Raw genomic sequence first — 21,948 nt, forward strand, 5'->3', positions numbered from 1 at the left:
CCCTATTTTTCATTAGGCCCTGCTTGTGGTGTCCTGTGTGATGTCATCAGGGGGAGGGCTTGATTGTCTGTCCTCTCCGTGCGCAGAGCCTCATTCTCATCAGTGATGGTGGAGGTCTTCTTGAAGGGTATGCTGCTAGGTAGTTCTCAGGGAGAGAGCCTGTGCTTCGATCACCTTCAGGATTTCAAGAGATGCCTTCAGGACGAGAGCTAATACTTCTATCACTCTTGGGATCCCTTTGGTGTAATGGTTGTGGTAAAGAGTTGTCTGCTGCTCTCCTGACAGCAGTGGGGAGGAGGAAGGTTTGTGTGATGTTCATACTGGCCTTCTCCCTCTCAATGTGCAGCACTTCTAGGATTTGCAGAAGTCATATATTGGTGCTTGGTTGCTAACTTCAAAGTTCTGACAATGTTGCACATGACAAAAGGATCTGCCACTGTGACATCGTTGGGAACTTTTTAGTTTTCTACCAAGCACCTGATATACAATATCTGCAAATCCTAGAAGCACTGCACATTGGGAGGGAGAAGCCCAGTATGAATTGTTACACAGGAGACCTTCCTCCTCCCCAACGACATCAGAAGAGCAGCAGAAAACTCCCTACCACAACCATTACACCAAAGGGATTCCGAGAGTGATAGAAGTATTAACTTGCATCCTGAAGATCTCTCAAAATCCTGAGGGTGATCGAAGCATGGGCTCTCACCCTGAGGACGACCTAGCAGCATGCCCTTCGAGCAGACCTCCATTAACACTGATGAGAATGAGGCTCCGCCCACGGAAAGGACAGCCACTTAGAAGCCGTCCCCTTGATGACATCACAAGTGACGCACAAGAAGTGCCCAATGAAAAATAGGCTACCAGACCCCTCAAGCCACTTGATTGCAGTAAATAGCGCCAATCCCACCAATTTAACTGCACACAGCAATCCTGTCTTGAGGATGGCCAAAACGAGGCGACCAAAACTTGTAGACGTATGTCCTTAAGAATCCTGAAAGAAACTTAAGAAAATGGATTAACGACTACAGCCTGTTCCCGACCTACAAGACACACCTGAATAGTACCTGTTGCCGACTCTTAGTCTGTCCTTGACCCTCCGTCTGCGATAACACCGTCCCGCAATTCTGTTGACTGAAAGCTTGATGAACATCGGACAGCTGCTTAGAAATAACATTGTGCCAGAGAAGCAAGTCATTAGAAGAATTGAGAGAATTCGATATAAAATAATAATACAAAGTGTGCCCTTATATTCAATAAAACATATTCTGGTTCCTTAAGGTCCATAATAATATATCTGATGGTAGCAGTAGTAAAACAACTTTATAAAACTATACATACGTACAAAAGCTTTGTAACAAGCATATGCAGTGAGGTAAACAAGACAAAGGCGCCAAGAATGGCTGCCCCCTGCAGTCGGATCACTACCGGACTCAGTGATGAAGAAAGTGGTTAACAGGCCCAACTAGGTAATTTCCTCTCCCTCGGTTGCTATATGTGGCTGCTATCCTGCTGGTTTGCCGTATGGGCTGACATGATGTTGCAAGTAATATTTCATCAGGAGTCGTCGAAGGTGCAACAGGTAAAGACTCCCGCATGCTATCTGGTACCTGGGAAGGGAGAGGAGAGGCAGAGGTAGAGGCAGCATCAGATGAGGGAAAAACACAGCCTGCCCTAAAACTAAAGTCTGCAATAAGCGACTTGATTACGTAAGAATTGACCATTACATCCTCATTAACAAATGACTTGTTACCTTTAATTAAGCATGTGGAGTTTACACTGTTGCTTTTGAAAATATTGGCTACATTCTACTCAGGTCTATGATCATTGTTAAAAGTGTGTAGCACTATTGCCTCACTTTATGAATGCAATGAAAAAGCTCTTATGTTCCCTTAAGTGTATACATAGTTAGACCTCCCCCAATTTCACCAAAAAGTTTTCCTTTATCTTGGCAGGGTAATTCATAGATGCCTGGCACTAAGGGATCTTTATCGTTATTTCTTACTAGGTTGTCTTAATTATCATATATCAACAATTTTAGTGTCATGACATTTGTTTATAAAATCACTAATATTCTTTAAGTTAGGATTGAATGGTAATGATATACATTAGGACTGAATGGTAGTGATATCTTTTATTTTACCTTGTTGTTATCTTTGGGTAGATAGACCTCCTAGCTTGTGAGATGGCCTTCTTAATAAAATGGGAGGGATATCTTAGGCTCCTGAATGTTGCCAATATATGTTGCAGTTCTCTATCTACACATTCAGTGTCACATATCCTAAAAAAGCTCACGAGGTAAAATTTATAGCAACATTGCTTTTCCTTTATTTTGAGTGAAAGGAATAAAAGTGGATATAACTATCTGGTTGATTTAAGATATACTGCAAATTTGAACATTTGACTATTGCATTCTCTGATTACCAAGAAATCCAAAAATGGCAATTTAAAACCAACTTCAATTTCCATTTCTATTGTAAACTTAATTGACGGTAATATACTATTAGCTATACCTTTTTATACATTCAACTTACCTGTCAGATATATACATAGCTATTGACTCCGTCGCGCCGACAGAATTTCGAATTTCGCGCACACGCTACAGGTGGGTCAGGTGATCCACCGCGCTGCCGCTGGGTGGCAGGAATAGGAACCTTTCCCGTTTTCCATCAGATTTTTTTTGTCATCCATACTGGCAACATCGTTGTTGGTATCTCCGCCTGGATTTCGTTTTTGGATACAATTGATCATCGTTTTGGACCCTTTGGTGACGTATTTGGATCGTTGTACTGGCATACGCTTTTGTGGATCGTTATTTGGATTTTGGCTTGGAATTTTCATCATGATGTCTGATTTTGGAAGTGTGGTGAGAATGTGTGTGAATGAAGGGTGCAAGGTGAGAATGCCGAAAGCTTCGGTTGATCCTCACACTGTATGTAAAATATGCAGGAAGTATGAATGCTCGATGGATAACACTTGTCATGAATGTGAGAGTTTGAGTGCTGAAGGGTGGAAGTCTCTAACTTCTTATTTAAAGAAATTAGAGAAAGACCGGTTAAGGAAGTCATCTTCCAAAACCAAGCCTAGCTCTCAATCTTCAAGTGGTTTGGTGAGTAATATTGTACCCTCCTCTAACATTATGAACGCTCCTTGTAATATTTCAGGTCCTTCTCCGAATGCAGATCCTACGGACTCTGCTTCGGGGATCGCAAGCCTTAAAGCTGCGTTTATGAAAATGGAGCGTAAAATGGCTGCCATAGAAGGTAAGCAAAGTAGTGCTGTGGAAAGTGATGTGAATTTCCCCAGTGAAGTGGAGGAGGCGTCTGATTGGCTTCACATCGCTCCCAGGCTCAGAGGAGAAGGAATGTCAAAAGCCTTACGGAGGTTATGGAGGATCCCCACCAGTCAGACGTCTCTTCGGCAGAATCTGTAACGTCACAGACTGCCAGAGAACGCATTAGAAAAAGCGTTCTACGTGAATGTTTTTCGTCTTCGGAGAATTCCTCACCTAAAAGAGGATGGAGATCAGCAGATCGTTCTCGTCCCTTGAAGAGGATCTGGGAAGAATCGGGCATAAACTCAAGTCCGGAACGTTTTTCGGAGGACTCCTCGACAGAGATTAAGAAAGCAAAGGTTTTGGCTTCTCCCGCTAAGTCGTGGAGAATGGAGAAAGAAGGCTCTCCTTCCTCTCGTTTAGACCAGAGAGAAGAAACGACTAAGATATTAAAGGATATGCAAGAGTCTATTGCTTCTCTAGTCGGGGTTCTTTCGAGAGATCCTCCAAGAAGAAAGGATGTTAATCTTCCTGTGAAGAAGTAAAAAAATCCTTACTATCAACCTCCCAGAAAAGAAGATTCTTCTTCGGATGAAGGGTCTATTTTTCACAGACCCGCGAGTTCGGGGCGCAAGGCGCCAGCCAGGCGTGAAGCGCCAGCCGAGCGCGAAGCGCCAGCCAGGCGCGGAGCGCCAGTCAGCCGCAAAGAACTACCAGGTAAGCGCGAGGCGCCAGCCAGGCGCGACGCGCCAACCAGGCGCTATCCGATATCGCATGAGACGGCCAAGCGCGAGAAGCTAGCCAGGCACGAGGCGCCAGCCGCACGTAAGAATTCTTACAAGCAGGAAAAGACAATCAGGTGCGAAGCGCCAGCCAGACGAGAAGCGCCAGCCAGGCGCGATGCGCCAGACTGCCAAGAAGCGCCAACCAGGCGAGAAGCGCCAGCCAGGCGCGAAGCGCTAGGCTGCTGCGAAGAGACATACAGGCGCGAAGCGCCAGCCAGACGCGATGCGATAGACGGCCGCGAAGCGCCAACCAGGCGTGAAGCGCTAGTCGAGCGCGAGGCGCCAACCAGGCGTGAAGCGCTAGTTGAGCGCGAGGCGCCAGCCGCGCGAGAGGAGCCAGCGAGGAGCGAAGCGCTAGCCGAGCGCGAGGCGCCAGCCGCGCGAGAAGATTAAACCAAGCGCGAAGCGCCAGTCAGGCGCAAGGCGCCAGCTGAACATGAAGAGCTGCAAGAGCGAGAAGTTATAAGGGGTAACAGAAGATCTTTATATAGTCATGTAATGTCTTCGGATAGCGAGTCTCCTACAAATAGAAACCCTAATTCAAGGAAGCAACCTGGTACATCGAAGGTTACGGTTTCAACCTCCATGTCTCAGGATGTTTTAGTGGATAAGAAAGGGAGAGCTTCTAGATCTGTCAGTCTCTCTCCTTCTAGGAGTATTTCTCCTAAAGGGAATAGGTCTATGGACAAAGATTCTAATAAAAGAGCTCGCTCTCCTTCTATGATGGAGTTGGATGAAGGGTCGGAGGAAGAAACCCCGAACAATGAGGGGGTATCTAACTACAAAGTGTTAGCCTCTCTTCTCCTGCAAGAATTTGGAGACTCTCTAAGCCCTGCAGCTCCTCCTTCCCCGAGATCTCTGTTCTCCAGTACGAAGGTTCCTAAATCTTCTTCGTATTTAAAAATGAAACCAGCCATATCAATGAAGAAGGCTATTCAATCTTTAAATAATTGGATGAAGGTGAAGAAGGAAGCTCAGAAGACAGTTTTTTGCTCTCCTCCATGTAAGCTCGGGGGTAGGAGGGGAATATCATACAGGACAGAGGAAGCGATGGGACTTATGCTTCCATCTTCCGCGGAGGCGGATTTTTCAAGCTTGGTTGAAGCATCGAGGAGACATGCTTTGAATACAGCTAAAGCATATTGGAGCATGTCAGAATTGGATCAGCACCTCAAGGGACTTTTCCATGTACTAGAAGTTTTTAACTTCTTGGATTGGTCCCTTGGAGTGCTGGCCAAGAAGGCAAATGAACCAGATGTTTTAGAACCTGAGGTTTTGCATTGCATTTTATCCTGTATGGATAAGGCGGTTCAGGATGGTTCGGGAGAATTGTCATCTCTATTTGGAGCAGGAGTAGTGAAGAAGAGATCATTGTTTGGTTCATTTCTAACCAAAGCGGTATCTCCTTCACAAAGGTCAGCCCTTTTATACGTTCCTCTCTCTGATCACCTTTTCCCTTCGCACTTGGTGAAGGAGATTTCAAAGTCTCTTGCTGAAAAGGCAACCCAAGATTTATTAGTACAATCCTCCAAGAAATCGAGACCAACAGTACCAGTAGCGAGGAAGACTACTCGTACTCCGGTAGTGCCCTTTCGGAGAGGTTCCACCTCTCGTCCTCCAACGAAAAGGAAGACAGCAGAAAAGCGAGGAAGGTCCTCCTTTCGATCTTTCAAGAAATCAAAGTAGCGCAAAGTCCTCCAAACATCTGTAGGGCCAGACTCCTAAACTTCGTAGGGGCTTGGGCGATAAGGAAAGCCGATCCTTGGACGCTAGCAGTCTTGGAGAAAGGTTACATTATACCTTTTCAGGACAGACCACCTTTGTCGAATTCCCCAAAGGAACTGTCGGCGAAGTACAAGGACCCTGTTCTGAGGGAGACACTTCTTCAGATGGTGATAGGAATGAAGGACAAAGAGGCAATAGAAGAGGTTCAGGATCCTTCCTCTCCGGGGTTTTACAACCGCCTGTTTTTAGTTCCAAAGGCATCCGGAGGATGGAGGCCAGTCTTGGACGTGAGCATTCTGAACAAATATGTGGAAAAGAAAAAGTTCTCGATGGAGACTTCTGCCTCGGTACTTTCAGCCCTGCGAAGAGGAGACTGGATGGTCTCTCTAGACCTGCAGGATGCATATTTCCACGTTCCTATTCACCCGTCATCAAAGAAGTATCTCAGGTTTGTGATACAAGGGAGGTCTACCAGTTCAGGGCCTTGTGCTTCGGCCTCTCCACGGCTCCACAGGTATTTACGTACCTGATGCGGAACGTAGCCAGATGGCTACCCCTGGAAGGCATAAGCGTCTCTCTGTACCTAGACGATTGGCTGATAAGAGCAAAATCCCAGGAACAATGTTTGGAGGATCTGAAGAAAACATTAGAATTGACAAAGGAATTAGGACTTCTCGTGAATCTCTAGAAATCGCAGATGATCCCCAGTCAGGACTTAGTCTATTTGGGGATTCAGATGAATTCTCGGGATTTTCGGGTTTTTCCATCCCAAGAAAGGATTCTTCGAGGGATTCAGAAAGTAACATCCTTCCTAAAGAAAGACAGGAGTTCAGCCAGGGAGTGGCTGAGCCTTCTAGGGACTCTTTCTTCCCTGGAACAATTTGTATCCCTAGGAAGACTTCATCTAAGGCCTCTACAATTCTTCCTAAAGAGATCTTGGACTTGGAAGAAGGGCCATCTGTCGGACACTTTTCCGGTAACAATAGAGGTGAAGAAACACCTAAAGTGGTGACTGCTCCCACTCAAAGAGAACGCGGGAGTGTCCCTAGAGGTTCGGAACCCAAACCAAATCTTGTTCTCAGACGCTTCAGAGACGGGATGGGGAGCGACTAGGGGCAAGAGAAGTCTCTGGCAAATGGAAGAAAGAACAAAAGGATTGGCATATAAATGCCAAAGAAATATATGCAGTGTTTCTGGCATTAAAATTCTTCGAGTCAGAAGTAAGAAATCAAGTGATTCAAGTCAACGCAGACAACACCACGGCGTTGGCTTATATAAAAAAAACAAGGGGGGACGCACTCATTTTCCCTATTCGAGATAACGAAGGATCTGTTGTCATGGACGGAGGAGAGGAATATCACCCTCCTGACCAGATTTGTAAAAGGGAAAGGAATGTCAGAGCAGACAGGCTCAGCAGGACAAACCAAGTTCTCCCCACGGAGTGGACTCTGCACGAGCAAGTCTGCCAAAGACTGTGGAACCTGTGGGGAAGGCCGCAGATAGATTTGTTTGCGACGTTCCTGTCAAAGAGGATAGAGAACTTCTGCTCCTTAGTAGAAGACCCGAGAGCGATAGCGGTGGATGCCATGCTACTGGAGTGGTCGGGACTCGACGCTTACGCTTTCCCTCCATTCAAGTTGCTAGGAGTAGTGATGAAGAAGTTCGTAGCATCAACAGGGACGAGATTAACTCTCATCGCCCCGTTTTGGCCATCCCAAGATTGGTTCACAGAGGTACAGGAATGGACAGTAGACTACCCAAGATCTCTTCCAAACAGGATAGATCTTCTCAGACAACCCCACTTCAAGAGGTTCCATCAAAACCTCCCCGCTCTCGCTCTGACTGCCTTTCGACTATCGAAAGATTGGTCAGAGCGAGAGGCTTTTCAAGCAAGGCTTCGAAAGCAATTGCTAGAGCCCGGAGATCGTCAACTATCCGGGTCTACCAATCGAAGTGGGATGTGTTTAGAAGATGGTGTAGGAAGAATAAGCTGTCCTCCTCCGATACCTCTGTGACCAATATAGCAGATTTTCTGTTATTCCTGAGAGAGGAATCCAATCTGTCCGTATCTACAATAAAGGGATACTGAAGTATGCTCTCAGCGGTATTTAGAAATAGAGGCTTAAACTTGGCAGAGGATAGAGATTTGCACGATCTCATAAGATCGTTCGAGACGTCAAAAATCTATATCCTCTACTCCGCCAAGTTGGAATCTGGATGTTGTGCTTAAATTCCTTACATCGGAAAAATTTGAACCTCCCGACCGTGCCTCGTTCAGGGGTTGGACGAGAAAGTGTGTTTTTCTCATAGCCTTAGCGACGGCTAAGAGAATAAGTGAAATCCATGCCCTAGATTCTCGGGTGGGTTTTAAGAAAGACGCAGCCATCTGTTTCTTTTCAACTCTGTTTTGGGCAAAAAATGAGAACCCTTCGAAACCATGGCCAAGGAGTTTTGAGGTGAAAAGTCTTTCAAACTTAATGGGAGACGAAATTGAAAGAACTTTATGCCCAGTTAGAGCTCTTAGGTGCTATCTTAAAAAGAAAGAAGAGTTGAAGGCATGTAAACAAAGTCTATGGTGCGCAGTTCAGGACACGAAAAGACCAATGTCCAAGAATGCGCTAGCGTATTTTATTAGAAGTGTGATTATGGAAGCTCATAGCGATTGTGCAGAGGATTCCTTTAAAATATTACGAGTTAAAGCTCATGAGGTAAGAGCAGTGGCAACATCATTATCTTTCCAAAAGAATATGTCCATGAAGGACATTATTAATGCGACCTATTGGAGATGCAACTCGGTATTTGCATCCCACTATCTTAGAGATGTTAAAATTACCTACGACAAGTGCTTCTCTCTAGGTCCTTTTGTGTCTGCGGATACAGTGCTGGGACTGAGGACACATACCGATCCTTAAACTTTTATTAAAAGTCTAATATTTCCATACCATACTGGTGGGATGGGCTCTAACTTTCTTACCTGACGGCTAGTTGTTGCACAGGCGGCCATGGCCTTGTTTAGGTAAGGAACTGTGAGTTTATCTTACAGGATAGGCTTAGATAAAAACGGGTGGGGTCTTTGATTACGAGATCTCCGCTATTTGAGGCGGGTTTTTGTGTTACTACTGGTAAAAGTGCTTGGTGTCGCACAGGCGGCCGTATCCCTTGCTAGTGAGGAACTAGAAATGTGCCTTTTAAACGGAGTAGTATTAAAGACATTGTCTAAATTGTACATGGACCTCTCCTTTTAAGACAGTATCAGGATTTTCTGCTGACAGGAGTGCTTGGTGTCACACAGGCGGCCTTTGGTGCTTTTGACAGTATGAGAATGTGAATAGGTCTTGAAATTATATTTGTTTATTTTTATTTATTTTTCATAAAGAATTAGGTGTAAAATATTGTGATTGAGTTTTTTGGTTGTTTGCAAGGAGTCCGGGGATGACTTCTTGCAATCTTAGAAACAACATTTGGTTAGGTTAAGGTGATCAGGATCGGGATTGTGCTCCTTAGAAAAAAGGTTCTTGTCATATAAGTGGATTGAAACCCTTTGACATAGCCCTTATAGGATCGGCCAAGTAAGTGGATAAGACCCCTTTGGCAGACCTACAAGAACTCTTAGCAATAGATCAATATCTCGCTGAGGCTCTTGAGACTAAGCAGACTCCTGGCATTAACCATGAAGTCTTCAGTCTAAACAGGTAGGAACCAAGGTTTTATGTTATTATTACCCACGATTGTTGTGATTTCTGTTAAATCAGTTATTAGCTGTCTTTACCCTCCTCCAATGGTGTGAATCAGCTATGTATATATCTTGACAGGTAAGTTTGAAGATGTATAAAAATGATATTGTTATGATACAATAAAGTTTTATACATACATACTTACCTGGCAGATATATACAATTAAATTACCCACCCAGCCTCCCCTCAGGAGACAGATGGTGTAGAAAAAATCTGATGGAAAACGGGAATGGTTCCTATTCCTGCCACCCAGCGGCAGCGCGGTGGATCACCTGACCTACCTGTAGCGTGTGCGCGAAATTCGAAATTCTGTCGGCGCGACGGAGTCAATAGCTATGTATATATCTGCCAGGTAAGTATGTATAAAACTTTATTGTATCATAACAATATCATATTTGCTTCACCAAATTTTCCTATGGCCCCTTAAAAACAACAAAGATATCATCTACATACCTCACCCATAATATGTACTGGCTTTGTTACCTCATCACATCTGCTTAATATTTCTCTTTCTACAAACTACAAACAAATGTTAGCTAGTACCAGGGACAGGGGGAGAACCCATGACTACTACTTTCTGTGCAAACCACTGGTTATTAAACTGAAACACTGTTGATGGAACAACAATCTGATTAGTAAAAAAAATTGTTCTGACGTATGGGGAAAGATACATAACCCTGTTCATATTCTTCTTGTAATTTCGCAATTACATAAGGTACGTTAGTAAATAATGCTGTAACATCTAAGCTAACCATCTTGCCACCAACCGAACCATTACCTTTAACCCGTTGAATGAACTAGTAGGAATGTTGTAAATCTGCATTTGAGAACTTTACCCAGAAATTGGCTTAAAACCTGGGCTAACCATACAGCTAAGATTTGTCGAGGTGACCCGCAAGTGGCAATAATAGGTCTCTGTACATTACTGAAGCAGTCTTACCAGTTCTCTTAACACTTTGACTAAACATGCAAAAGAGATCATTTTAGTGTGTTCTCTCAGGAGGTGGTAGCCTAGATGTTGAGGGTATTTGAAGAACCATGCTGAATGCCTAGGGGGGAAAGTCCTTTTGCTTCCTTGCAAGCTGCATTTCCATACCGTAAATCCATTTTTCTTCCACTGCTGAAAGTAAAATTCCAATATTTAAAAATATACATATTGGTAAGGATACCAGAGACAACACTTACATCCAAGATTACTTGTGTATGTGCATGTGGTGACTTCTATGACAAGACCCACATAACCAGTAATTTTTTTAAAGCTAGTAAAAATCAATGCAAACAGACTCCTTGAAAGCAAAATTATCCCAATATGATCATTCTGCTTTCGGGAAGTCGTCTAGAAATATAACTTTTGTGGTGAGCAATATGGAACCATAGTTTCATTTACAGGTCTGTTCTTATTTTCATCATAAAAAAAGCTGTGTGACATGCAGCTCTATTCTAGTTAGCAACATGAAACTCTAGATCTCAAAACTCGTAAAACTGGAAGGTAAAATAATTAATTTGAATATTTTTTCAGGCATTTTATGTACTGGCATTACTATTTACTTGGCAATGGGATGATTTTTGTTAAGATGTTACACAACCTAAACTGGCCAGGTGGTCAACATTTATAGCAAAGGTTGACAGTCCGACCTACTGCCCTGCTGAAGGAGGAAAAATGGAGTAGGATACTAGTTTTGCACATCTGACCATTTACCAGATTCACTAATTTATACTGAATGGTGTAAAGCCTAAGGAAAGGTACTTGGATCACTTGTGTGCTTTTCGGGTAATTATATTGTAATAAATACTAATGAACACCTTGCGATTCTGTATAAAATATGGTTTATTTAAAATGTCTTATGAATTAACTCGAGATACTCTTGTCAGGAAGACATCTAAGAATATTAGTATAGCACAGATGAACTCAAACTTGTCAAGTAAATCTTGTAGAAAAAAAAAAAAAAAAGTTAACCGCAATTAACAAAGATAGCACCAAAATATGTATAAAACTAAGTTTTGAAGTAAAGTATTAAATACTACAATGTTTAGCAATGACCATGCACAAACTTGATGGGTTGTGTCCCACAAAGGCAATTTGATGCAAGGTTCACAAAATTTAGATACAATTAACTATCATGGCATTCAGCCTTATGCAGTAAGCCAAAATGAAATTTAATTCACTACTATAAAATTTTACTTTTGATTAAATAGTGAATCCAAGACCACTTGTCTTGTTAATAAGGCAGAAATAGCAAGGAAAACTGAAAGCAATGTAGGAACACACCACAGTTTGTTATTTGTAAAGGAACTGGACAATGTTTTGGGGGCCATTTAACTAGCTGTACAACTACTGTTTATGCAGGTCATGTATATTCCACCTAATTTCATGCTACATACTGAAGATGAGCCACGAATTGTTCTTGAAGGGGTAGCATGCATTAAATATCACAAAAATGAAAGAAAATAAAATGGTATGGCTATAAGTAGGAATAACTGAATTTTACATACTATGTAATATAAACACATTCAACCACTTATTATCATCTTGAGTGAATTGTTTTCTGTTTAAGATTATGTTTTGTATATATACTACATTATTTTCATAGCAAATTTTGTACAATTTTAAAAACTACTTGAAAATGACATTTTTTTCAGTTTAATACCTGAACTGACAAAAAATTAACTCTGTTAAATCCTAACCTGGAATGTAAACTGAATCTTTTGTCTGCGATGTTAAAAAAAAAAAAAAAAAAAAAAAAAAATAAGTACCTTTGAAAGATATTTTATTACAAATTACCTCCCAATCTGAGAATAAAATTAAGTCCTTAAGTGCTGATTACACAAGAACAAATATATTTTCCTCAGACTTCTTAAGACTTGGATGCTAACACTAAGTTAAAAATCACCTACACGGTACTCTTAACTCGCATATAACATTCTCTAATATTTTTTTTATCAACAGCATTAAAATATACATCCCAACCATATTCTGTTTGGCTGATAATTATTTTAGTTAAATTTCATCAAGTTGAAAAACACCTGCAATTAAACCACTTTACAATATACTTTGTGGAATATATACTGTACAACCTACTCTACCAATTAACATAAGCATACAATCCATGTAAAATTTCTTCCGAAACCTGTAATGACAAGACAAAATTGCCCTGAATATCAAAAGTAGTTCAATGATGACAGTTTTAATTCTTATTTCAGTAACAATGCTCTACTATTTACAGTAAACAAGTAATAATGATGCATTACTCACAGTTTCATTGTTAAAAAACTAGTGTTCTGAACTTCTGAGGTTGTCCAGCAATGAAGTAATACAACTCCTAATTCAATAAAAAAAAATTTAATATCATAGGTAGACAAGAAATTATTTTATCCTGAATCGTCATATCATCAAATGTTCTGAGCATTAATGGCAGTCCACTAATTGGGCAACAACTCATTAATAAACACCCTGAACCTAAAAATAGTCCAGTAGATAAATGGGCTCTTAAGTCAATAAAATCCCCTGAACATTGAAAAGGTAGTCCAAAAATATAAACTGACTCTTGTGTAAATGTCTTCAACATGAAATCCACTAAGGTAAAACTAATTTTGACATAAAATCCACTAAGGTAAAACTATTTCAATAATTCCCTGAACACCAATTGTACATTACTGCATTAATAAGGTAAAACTGACTTTTAATTCAATAAAAATTACCTGAAGATTGAATGTAGTCCTGTAATACAATACTTAGGCTTAATTAAAAAAAAACACTTAATTCCATAAAAAATGCCCTTAATAAAGATACTTCATTAATAAGCTAAACTAGCCAATTCGGTAACATGTCCTGAACTCAAAGGTGGTCATGTAATAACTGGATTCATGAGATTTAGACCAAAAAGCCTTAACTAGGCAGGGCTACCTCAATACTTCATTGCAAGTGAGAAGAGGGAGTTGAAATGGTTGGACAGAAGATAAAGATATATCTAGAAAATAAATGAGATGAAGTGAAACTGGGAGAAATCTGCACAGCTGCACTAAGTAGCATTAAGTAGTTAGAGGCTGAACACCAAGATTTGAAGAAAGGAATCAGGAATGGAGGTAAAGGAAGAGGTTAAAAAGTTGAGGAACCTACTATGAGATTCAAGGCCTCTGTAGCACGGTTTTTTGGACTTTGCTCCTTATCAAAGCATCGAATGTAGCTGAAAGTTGACATATGTATATTTTACCACACACAAATTTTGTCAGCATTATCAATAACCTAAACCCGAGTTTTAATTTTAATAGAGTAAAAATTATCTAGCCGACGCCATGGCCAATGATTACAAGCCAAGAGTCCAAAAACATTCATTACGTAAGCAAGGTAAACACCTTTTGATGAAATGTTGCCCTGCCCATCCACCAGACAGAAACTCATTCACCTTGTTCCATCGGCTCTGAAACCCAAAGGCTTTATGAATGGCGGAACGATACATGGATGTGGGTGGGGTATCTGTGTTAGCATAGTAATACTACTGTAGCAGTGGTGCCGCAACAGTATAGCAGTAATATACATGAATTAAATGTTTAGGCCAACTGCTGGGATCCTTGAGGTAGTAGTTGTAGCTGGGGGGTGGGCCTTACATCAGCCACTCTCTGGTAGAGGGATTTCGAAGGGGGATGAATCTAAATGGTAAGAGACCCGTGTTAGTGGTTTCACTCGCCCCAGAAACCATACAGACACTTTTATATAAGGTGAGCGAGCCAGAATATTCTGGCATTTCCATTTTAGCTTTTTTCTCTCGTATGTTAGCATTAATTTACCTTAGAAATGTGTGCTAAAGGGAGATTTCACCGGGCGACACGGGCCCTTGCCCAGAAATAGATTTTTCCTTCGTCAAAATCCCTTTTATAGCCAGAAGTTAAATTTTCTAATCCAACAATGCCCATGATAGCTTTCAGTGTTATCCTGAATTATAACGAGGCCAAAGTGGGTGGAGCTTCATGAAGTCATCATTCTGATGATAATTATTGGTGAAGGTTTAAAGCCAAAATACGGTACCGGCTATTTTTTTTTCAGTAAATAAAAATTGCTTGACATTGGATATAGCAGTTATCAAATCAAGCTTGTCTACTTTGTTTTTGAAAATTACCAACTATTTCCTACATCTTGTCAAATCTGATTGTGACCTATAGTGTAGACTGTAATTTCTTAGGAAACTTATTTTGGGAGTTAGACTAATAATCGAAGTGTTTTTGTATTTATTAACATATTTGGTTGGTTTGTTCATTATGACAATTATCAGTGGAGAGGTTTCAGAGTTCATAAAGGTGTACTGCTTTGCTTGTATTTAAATTTGTATGTCATTGTTGCCAGAGATCTAGCCTTCGTTACGTATAGCCAATCATCCATCGAGAAAGAGGGAAGAAATGCTGTCATAAGTTACGTAACGAGTGAGTTCGAAACCTCTTCTCTGAGTAAGTTGGCCTGTCTTAAAAAAAGTCACTTTTACATTTTAAGTACCAAATTTATTCAACCTACGTAATGCAGAATACAGTCAAAATTTGTGTGTAGATATAATGTGTATTCTGAATAAGTGTTATATTTATGAAATGCATAGATAAAAAGTTATTGCGAAAAAACCGTGTTACAGAGGCCCTGAATCTCATAGTAGTTTCTTAAGGGATGTTGCAAACAAAATTCAGTACTTCCAACAGTGCACCACAGGTCCACTTCTGGAACATGCAATAAAAAAGCCCTTACCATCAACGCACTCCACTAACAGTTAAAATCAATAAAATGCCTTGAACATCAAAATTAAACCAGTATATTAATTCAATTAGAATGCCCTCAACATCAAAGGTAATTCTGAGACCTCATAAGTAAAAAGTGGATTTACAAGAATAACCTTAAGATGCCCCATTAAAAACCAAATATGGCTTTAGCAATTCCAGTTCTACCCTCGTGAAAATTTGCAGGATTTCACACACAATATGCCAAAATCAAGATTGACAGGTGAGAAAACATTGACTTTCGATAATAAAATGACAGCTTGGTTACAACCTAGAATGGTGACATTTCATAAATTCTCTTCAGCAACTAAAGTATTACTACAATTCTGTACTTTTTGAACAATTCACTTAGTATTAATCTCATATGGCTATACTGCAGTCTTCTAATTACCTTCAAATTCTCCACAGTCCCTCTTGGAGGCTCACTTTCAGAAAATTCCATGAACAGTGACATTTATTAATTACATCAAACATTTGCCTTTTGATCCCTATTTCCTTCCCAAGTCTCTACTTCCGCAAGAGAAAATAATAAATTACTACACCCATCTAAATAAATGCCCCTTAAAAAGCTGTAAATATTTCAGGGTACTCAATATTACATACCAACACTCACCCATGATCATGTAGGTTTCAATGAAATGGCCTATAAGTTTTTCTCCCCTCCACTTACATTTCTGGGGTACCCCATTCCTGAGTCTCTTGTCAATCTTATTGAAAAACTACTTTCATCATAATCATCTTCATCTAATCAGCATCTTTGCATCTCGTTCCTGGAGCAATTTACCAATTGGTCTGGTGTTTGTGCTGTGTTAGTCAGTATAATTTACTTAACAAAGTCAGATATAATTTATCATTAACTAACTATTAACATTTTTACTGGTTTTGGTCCGATTCTCACCATATTCTAAAGACAAACTTTGGGACAACATATCGTAAAACAGCTCATGTTATTTATTCCTAAAGCATACCAATCACTAAATTTGAATGTTTTTATTTTCTCCTTCAAACAACCTTCAACCAGATTTTCAAAGGCTCTAAAATCTTTTGACTGAATTCAACACATTACTTCATGTAATTTTCAACAGTTTTATTCCCATTTTAATATTTAAAGTGTTATATTCTATTTGTTTAAAACTGGATTTTACTGTATTCCTGGTTGTTAGCAGAAATCACAACACTAAACTACACCCATCAAGGGCCCACAAGTACAATGTGGACTAATTCAGGTAAAATGATACCTTGACTGACGCCGAATAAACCTTGGTATTTGTCGAGGGTCTTCTGTATGAGCTCTGCATGCCACCATATACAGATGGCTTCATGGTTTGCAACTTCCACCAGAAATTGGGTCTCTATTGTACAATATTCCATTCTCACTGAATGCAGTAATGTTGGGGTCAAAATCAGGAAACCTGTAAGAGAAATCCATTCGTTAATTACATCCAAACACCCATCAACTTTAATTTTTTGCATCATGTGTAGTATACGGAACTTCATTCAGTCAAACCAGACTTAAGAACATTTATACAAAATCTATATACTCAGCCCTACATGGGTAAGTATCAAAGTACAGTAGGATTAGAGGATATATCTAGTTTTAAGAACATTTTCTTTATGAAATATTGAGAATTAGTGATACTAGATTCTAAATGGTATTTCTTAACTCAAAATCTGGACATCACTTAGAACTACACAAAATCTGTACCTGTTAGGTATATGAATATCAATGCATTAACTAGCGTTGGTCAGCTTAAATTGTTAAAACACCCGTGACCGTGTCAACTTAAAATATATATGCTTAAAAATAGAAATCTATTTTCATCTAACACTCCCTCCCCATTTCAAAAAATTAATACAAACTAGATTTATCTGAAAATATTGGTGGGCATTGTTACACCTAATTAGGTGACTTATGCCAGCACGGGCCATTCTGCTAGAATACTCTCTGAGGTGTTGAAATAGACTCAGGCCCGGTATTGACCGCTGGACTAAGACCCAAACAGAGAGACCAAAAGTAGTAACGAACTTACACGAAAAAACATTTAAATCTTGTTAATGGTTAACAATTCAAACTTATGCTTGCAGCAATCAATCCACTTCAGTTTTTACATTACAGCATTAACATTTTCTTTAAAATCCTGTTCCATCAATATAACAACAACTCCACTTGTACCTCCCACATTGATGTCTTATTATTAAAATGTGAAATGGAGTACAAGTATTTTGCAGTCCATCTGCTAAGCCTCTTAAAGATCTGGCTACGTCTAGTGACATAAACCAAGATCATTAAGTCGACATATTTGGTTCAGAATTTATGTTTTACTCAAAATTACGTACACATTGTAATCTATCTTTTACCATTACTTTCACCACCAATATGATTCATTTTGACAACCGATACCTCGTTTCAACATATAATACCATGTACCGACAGAATTATAGTCATTCATTGGTCGGGTGGTTTATGTGCTCGCCTACCGATTCAGTAGTCTCGAGTTCGACTCCCCACTCTGCCAGTGTTGAATTAGATGAATTTATTTCTGGTGATTAGAAATTCATTCCTCAATATAATGAGGTTCGGATCCCACAATAAAGCTGTAGGTCCCGTTGCTAGATAACCTAGCCACGTAAAAGTATCTAATCCTTCGCGCCAGCCCAAGGAGATCTTAAAATAACTGAAAATATACTAAAATAAATGCAGATATACTGAATTAGATGTCTTCTGTTTACAAATGGATGAATAAATGTGAATATGATTGAGCGAGAGCAAAAGCAAAGTTTGTAGGTAGTCCCTGATAGAAATTTTAATGTCTTTCACTATACTATCAAACTATAACATATGTATCTCTTTCAACACCAGATAAAGACCAATGGGAGCCAGTCCCCTATACCTTGTACAGGATGGTAATAAGCAGCTTACTATTACAATGTCAATTGCTTAAACTAAGGTTACAAACTTACAAACACATCAGTAGCCTAACTGGCAGTTCCTCTGTGAACAGTGGCTCCACTGACTGGTGATAGCATAATTGTGCCAGTATTTGTGTGTGCAGCTACTATATATTGGAGTGATGATGTAACTATACTCACCCATAACATATACAATTACTACTCAGGTTTGCCATGGACATACTGCACAGGCATTTGGCAACACCTCCAGTCCAATTATCTCCTCTCCCACTCGGGAAAACTCCCACTACTGTACTTACCCACAAAAGTATCGTACTTCCTACAAGTCTATTTACATATCTACACATCTTTCCCCTTCAAAACAAAATATGTCCCTCTCCCTCAAAGCTAAAACTCCTTACAAATAAAGCCGGGAAGGTGGCTTACTATGCCTTCCCAACCTAGTAATAACATACTTGGGATTAGAATTATCCTCCTGCTCCTGCCTGGTCCCTTCCTTCAAAACTAAGGGACCCCTCTCCTTGCCAGGCATAGGAAGGGATGCCTGCTCTGCCATGTATACCCCCAGGTGTAGTGAGTGTACTAACCTATCAGAGCCAGCACCAAAACCCATGTGTAAAGACTTTATGTGCCTTCGGTTTCTTACCAAATAAGATCTAATCCCTATTGAGACCCTACCAGAGTAGACAGTCTTTCCCACTTGTTTACACCATCAGATTTCATAAGAACAGGTGCTTCCATCCTTACAGGAGGCAATGCCCTGACTCCATGATGTTTGTCTTAACTATGTGCAGATGTAGCCTTCATCCTAACAACATTTTCAACCACCTTCTGGAAATCGGGCCATCGGGAACCAACTTAGCCTTGACCATAGGTAGCCTTGTCCAAATCTGCCTGCCCATCAATAAGTGAGCCAGAGAACATCCTGTAGTATCCAACAGAGAGGCCCTGTATATCTTCAATGCCAAAAACACATCATTTTGGGATAAAATTCTCTTGACAGTCTGTACTGCCCTCTCAGCACATCCATTTTCCTGGGGAAAATTATTGTAAGAACAATGTTGGAATCCATAACCTAATGCAAACTGCCGGAAAGCTGTGGACCCATACTGCAGTCCATTGCCCGACACCAGCACCTCTGGGATACCAAACTCAGCAAACATATTCTTTAGCTTCCCAATAACAAATGTTGACGTAGTTTCACTAAGATACCCTCTACTTCTGCCTGTAATGAAACTTCCATTTGATCCCTATTCATGGCCGGGGCCGGGATAAGGCATTCGCTAGTGCCATGAATTTCCCCAGTGTCTACTTAGCCACCAATAAAAATCTTGCCAATTTCATTAGCATCCATTGGCATCTAACTGGCGCCAAATGTAACTCCTTTGAGTTCAATAGTAGTATCAAAGGTTTATGATCCGTCTCCAAAGAGAGACTCCAATCAAAAACTGCTGAAACCTTTCACAAACCTCAATCTACACCCACTTTTGTTCTGCTTCAGACAGCAACCTAGAACAAAATGCTACAGGCCTCCATCTATTAACATACCTCTGCATTAACATTCCTCCCAATCCATATGAACTAGCATCTGCAGAAACCTTAATAGGTTTATTGGGATCGAAATAACACAAAACTGGAGCCAAAGTTTAAATTTTCTTCATGGACTGCTTTAGAAAAATAAGCAGCCCCACTGAATTTACTGGCAACATCATCAAATGTGGTAATTTCGAAAATCTCTCTTCAAATACTTAAGCTGTCTGTACTCTACATACAATCTGACCGCCAAAGGGACTGCCTTGGGTTTCACTACTGGCACCATGGGACTGACTCATTCTGTCGGATGGATTACCTTTTCAATGACGTCTTGACTTCTCAAGCTTGCTTAGATTCTCTTTAACAGAAGACACCAATGGTATGGCCACTGACCTTGCACACCTAACTGAATGGGAGGCTCCCTGTCTTGAAACAAACTCACTGGCTCAGTCCTCCACCTCCCAAAGTCAAAAAGTGATTTTTCAATCCAACACTGCCCATAAACACGATGATTTGCAACTCCAAAGCTGCACTCCTAAGCGAATTATCTGATTTGCTCTTTGGGCTCAACACGTAAATTCGGTCATACAACTTCCTATCTTTATACCCCACTCCAGAACAAAACATCCTAATGATATCCACTATGCCTGCAGAAGTCAACTTCCTATCTGCTTTATCCAAAGTTCGAGTCCCAAACTAGCTCTTTACTATAATTAATAATGGTTACATCAGCGCCCGTATCTACCTTAAAGCCCACTGCCTGACCCCAAAACCTTAATGCAACTCTAGTGGATATATGACCCTGATACCACATCCCCAGCCAACTCTCCCAAAAATGCCTGAGCTCCCTGTAGCTCTTCCCCTTCTTCAGAAATGGAATCTAATTGGTTAACCTTACCCACTGCATCAACCTTGCCATCACTCCAGCCATTTACCCATTACAGCAAAATGATTCCGCCTATGGCACTTACTACCTATTAGGGTAAACAACAGTGTTCGAACCCACCTTCAGAAAAAGTACTTTAACACACCCTGACACCGGAGGATGGGGACCAGTTACGAGTCATAGGTGGTGGGAGCAACACCTCGAGACATAAGACTCGCGACTGGTGCCCAGTGACCGGTGATAGCATAACCAACGCAATTATAAAGTTAACCAAGCAATCATGCGCACAGCATACTTGTGTCAGTATTTGTGCTTGTTCAGGAATGTTGGAAAGTGATGAAGCAACTACATTCACACATAACAAAATTACTAAGGTTTGCCATGGACGTAATAATGTTCGGGGACTGGCCAAGTCCAACTCCAACACCTGCCGTCCAATTCTACCTTTTCTGTCACGCGGAAAATCTCGCGCTATTGTCCTTACCCACAAAAGTATCGGACTTCTTACAAGTCTATGTATTTACATAATATATCTACACATACCTGACCCCAATGTGACTCACAAATCTTGAAAAAAACATAGTCCAGTTTCGTCGATTATTATACCCTATGGTTCCATTTCTAAAAATGAAAAATCAAACAAACAGTTAGATAAAACAAGATCTTCCCGAGAATGCCATTTAAGTTCAGGACTGTCACGAATACTTGCATAAAAAGTCATATTCAAATTTAAATTTGCATACAGCAAGTGTTCATACAAAAAAATTTATCACAGACTGTAATTATCAGGTGTTTGTACTTTAGCACCGGTAATGTCAAGGAACACCGCCAGTGTCATGGTAGGTAGGCAACTTTTTTTTTTTTTTTTTTATGATCCCTTAAAAGATTCACAGTTGCGTCTTGTCAAATGTAGCATCACGAGAAAGACCTGCTACACCATTTCTTTGAAATGGAATTTTAGCAGATTTTTAAGACAAGGCGTAATACCACTGAATTGGATGAGGCGGGGGAATGTCTGGTGAGTACCGTCTTCAGGATAACCTAGTTGTCCTTTTTCGATATTTGTCAGAAATGTTTTTCCCTTCCAATTACCTGATAATGACATAACTGGTAGGCGTGGCTGCTGCCGCTAACTATCAAAGGAGGTAGGTACCTGTAGTCCTATACTCTGTTTTTTCCATCCGCCCGTGGTGGTCGCGCATGGTAATACTGCGTACTGGGCTTTTTACATAGTTACGCTGTGCAAGTTTTATGTAAATAAAAGGATATCTTGGTGTACATTTGCAACTGAAAATGTTTTAATAATATACTGTATGCGAATTACACCGTTAATATTCGAAATAGGATATT

The 21,948-nt window shown here is 40.5% G+C and overlaps 1 protein-coding gene across 6 annotated transcripts in view; it reads right to left on the bottom strand.

Moving 5' to 3' along the window:
- The window catches only part of LOC135207958 (uncharacterized), a 91,863-nt gene that overhangs the window by 66,442 nt on the left and 3,473 nt on the right, over window positions 1-21,948 (bottom strand). For 2 of the 6 annotated variants that reach the window (XM_064239983.1, XM_064239982.1), the window contains 4 exons: window positions 16,508-16,681; window positions 12,769-12,835; window positions 10,456-10,635; window positions 695-1,607 (listed from right to left, as the gene is read on the bottom strand). The exons of 1 other annotated variant lie outside the window; for it this stretch is intronic. In XM_064239983.1, coding sequence (XP_064096053.1) covers window positions 10,527-10,635; window positions 12,769-12,835; window positions 16,508-16,681 — 350 coding nt within the window. In that variant the 3' untranslated portion in view covers window positions 695-1,607; window positions 10,456-10,526. Of the gene's footprint in view, window positions 1-260; window positions 1,608-10,351; window positions 10,636-12,768; window positions 12,836-16,507; window positions 16,682-18,359; window positions 18,454-21,948 lie in introns of those variants that run through there. 3 more of the 6 variants (XM_064239984.1, XM_064239981.1, XM_064239979.1) reach the window with 3 other exon arrangements.

This window comes from Macrobrachium nipponense, chromosome 34 (assembly GCF_015104395.2).
Source record: "Macrobrachium nipponense isolate FS-2020 chromosome 34, ASM1510439v2, whole genome shotgun sequence".
NCBI lineage: Eukaryota > Metazoa > Arthropoda > Malacostraca > Decapoda > Palaemonidae > Macrobrachium > Macrobrachium nipponense.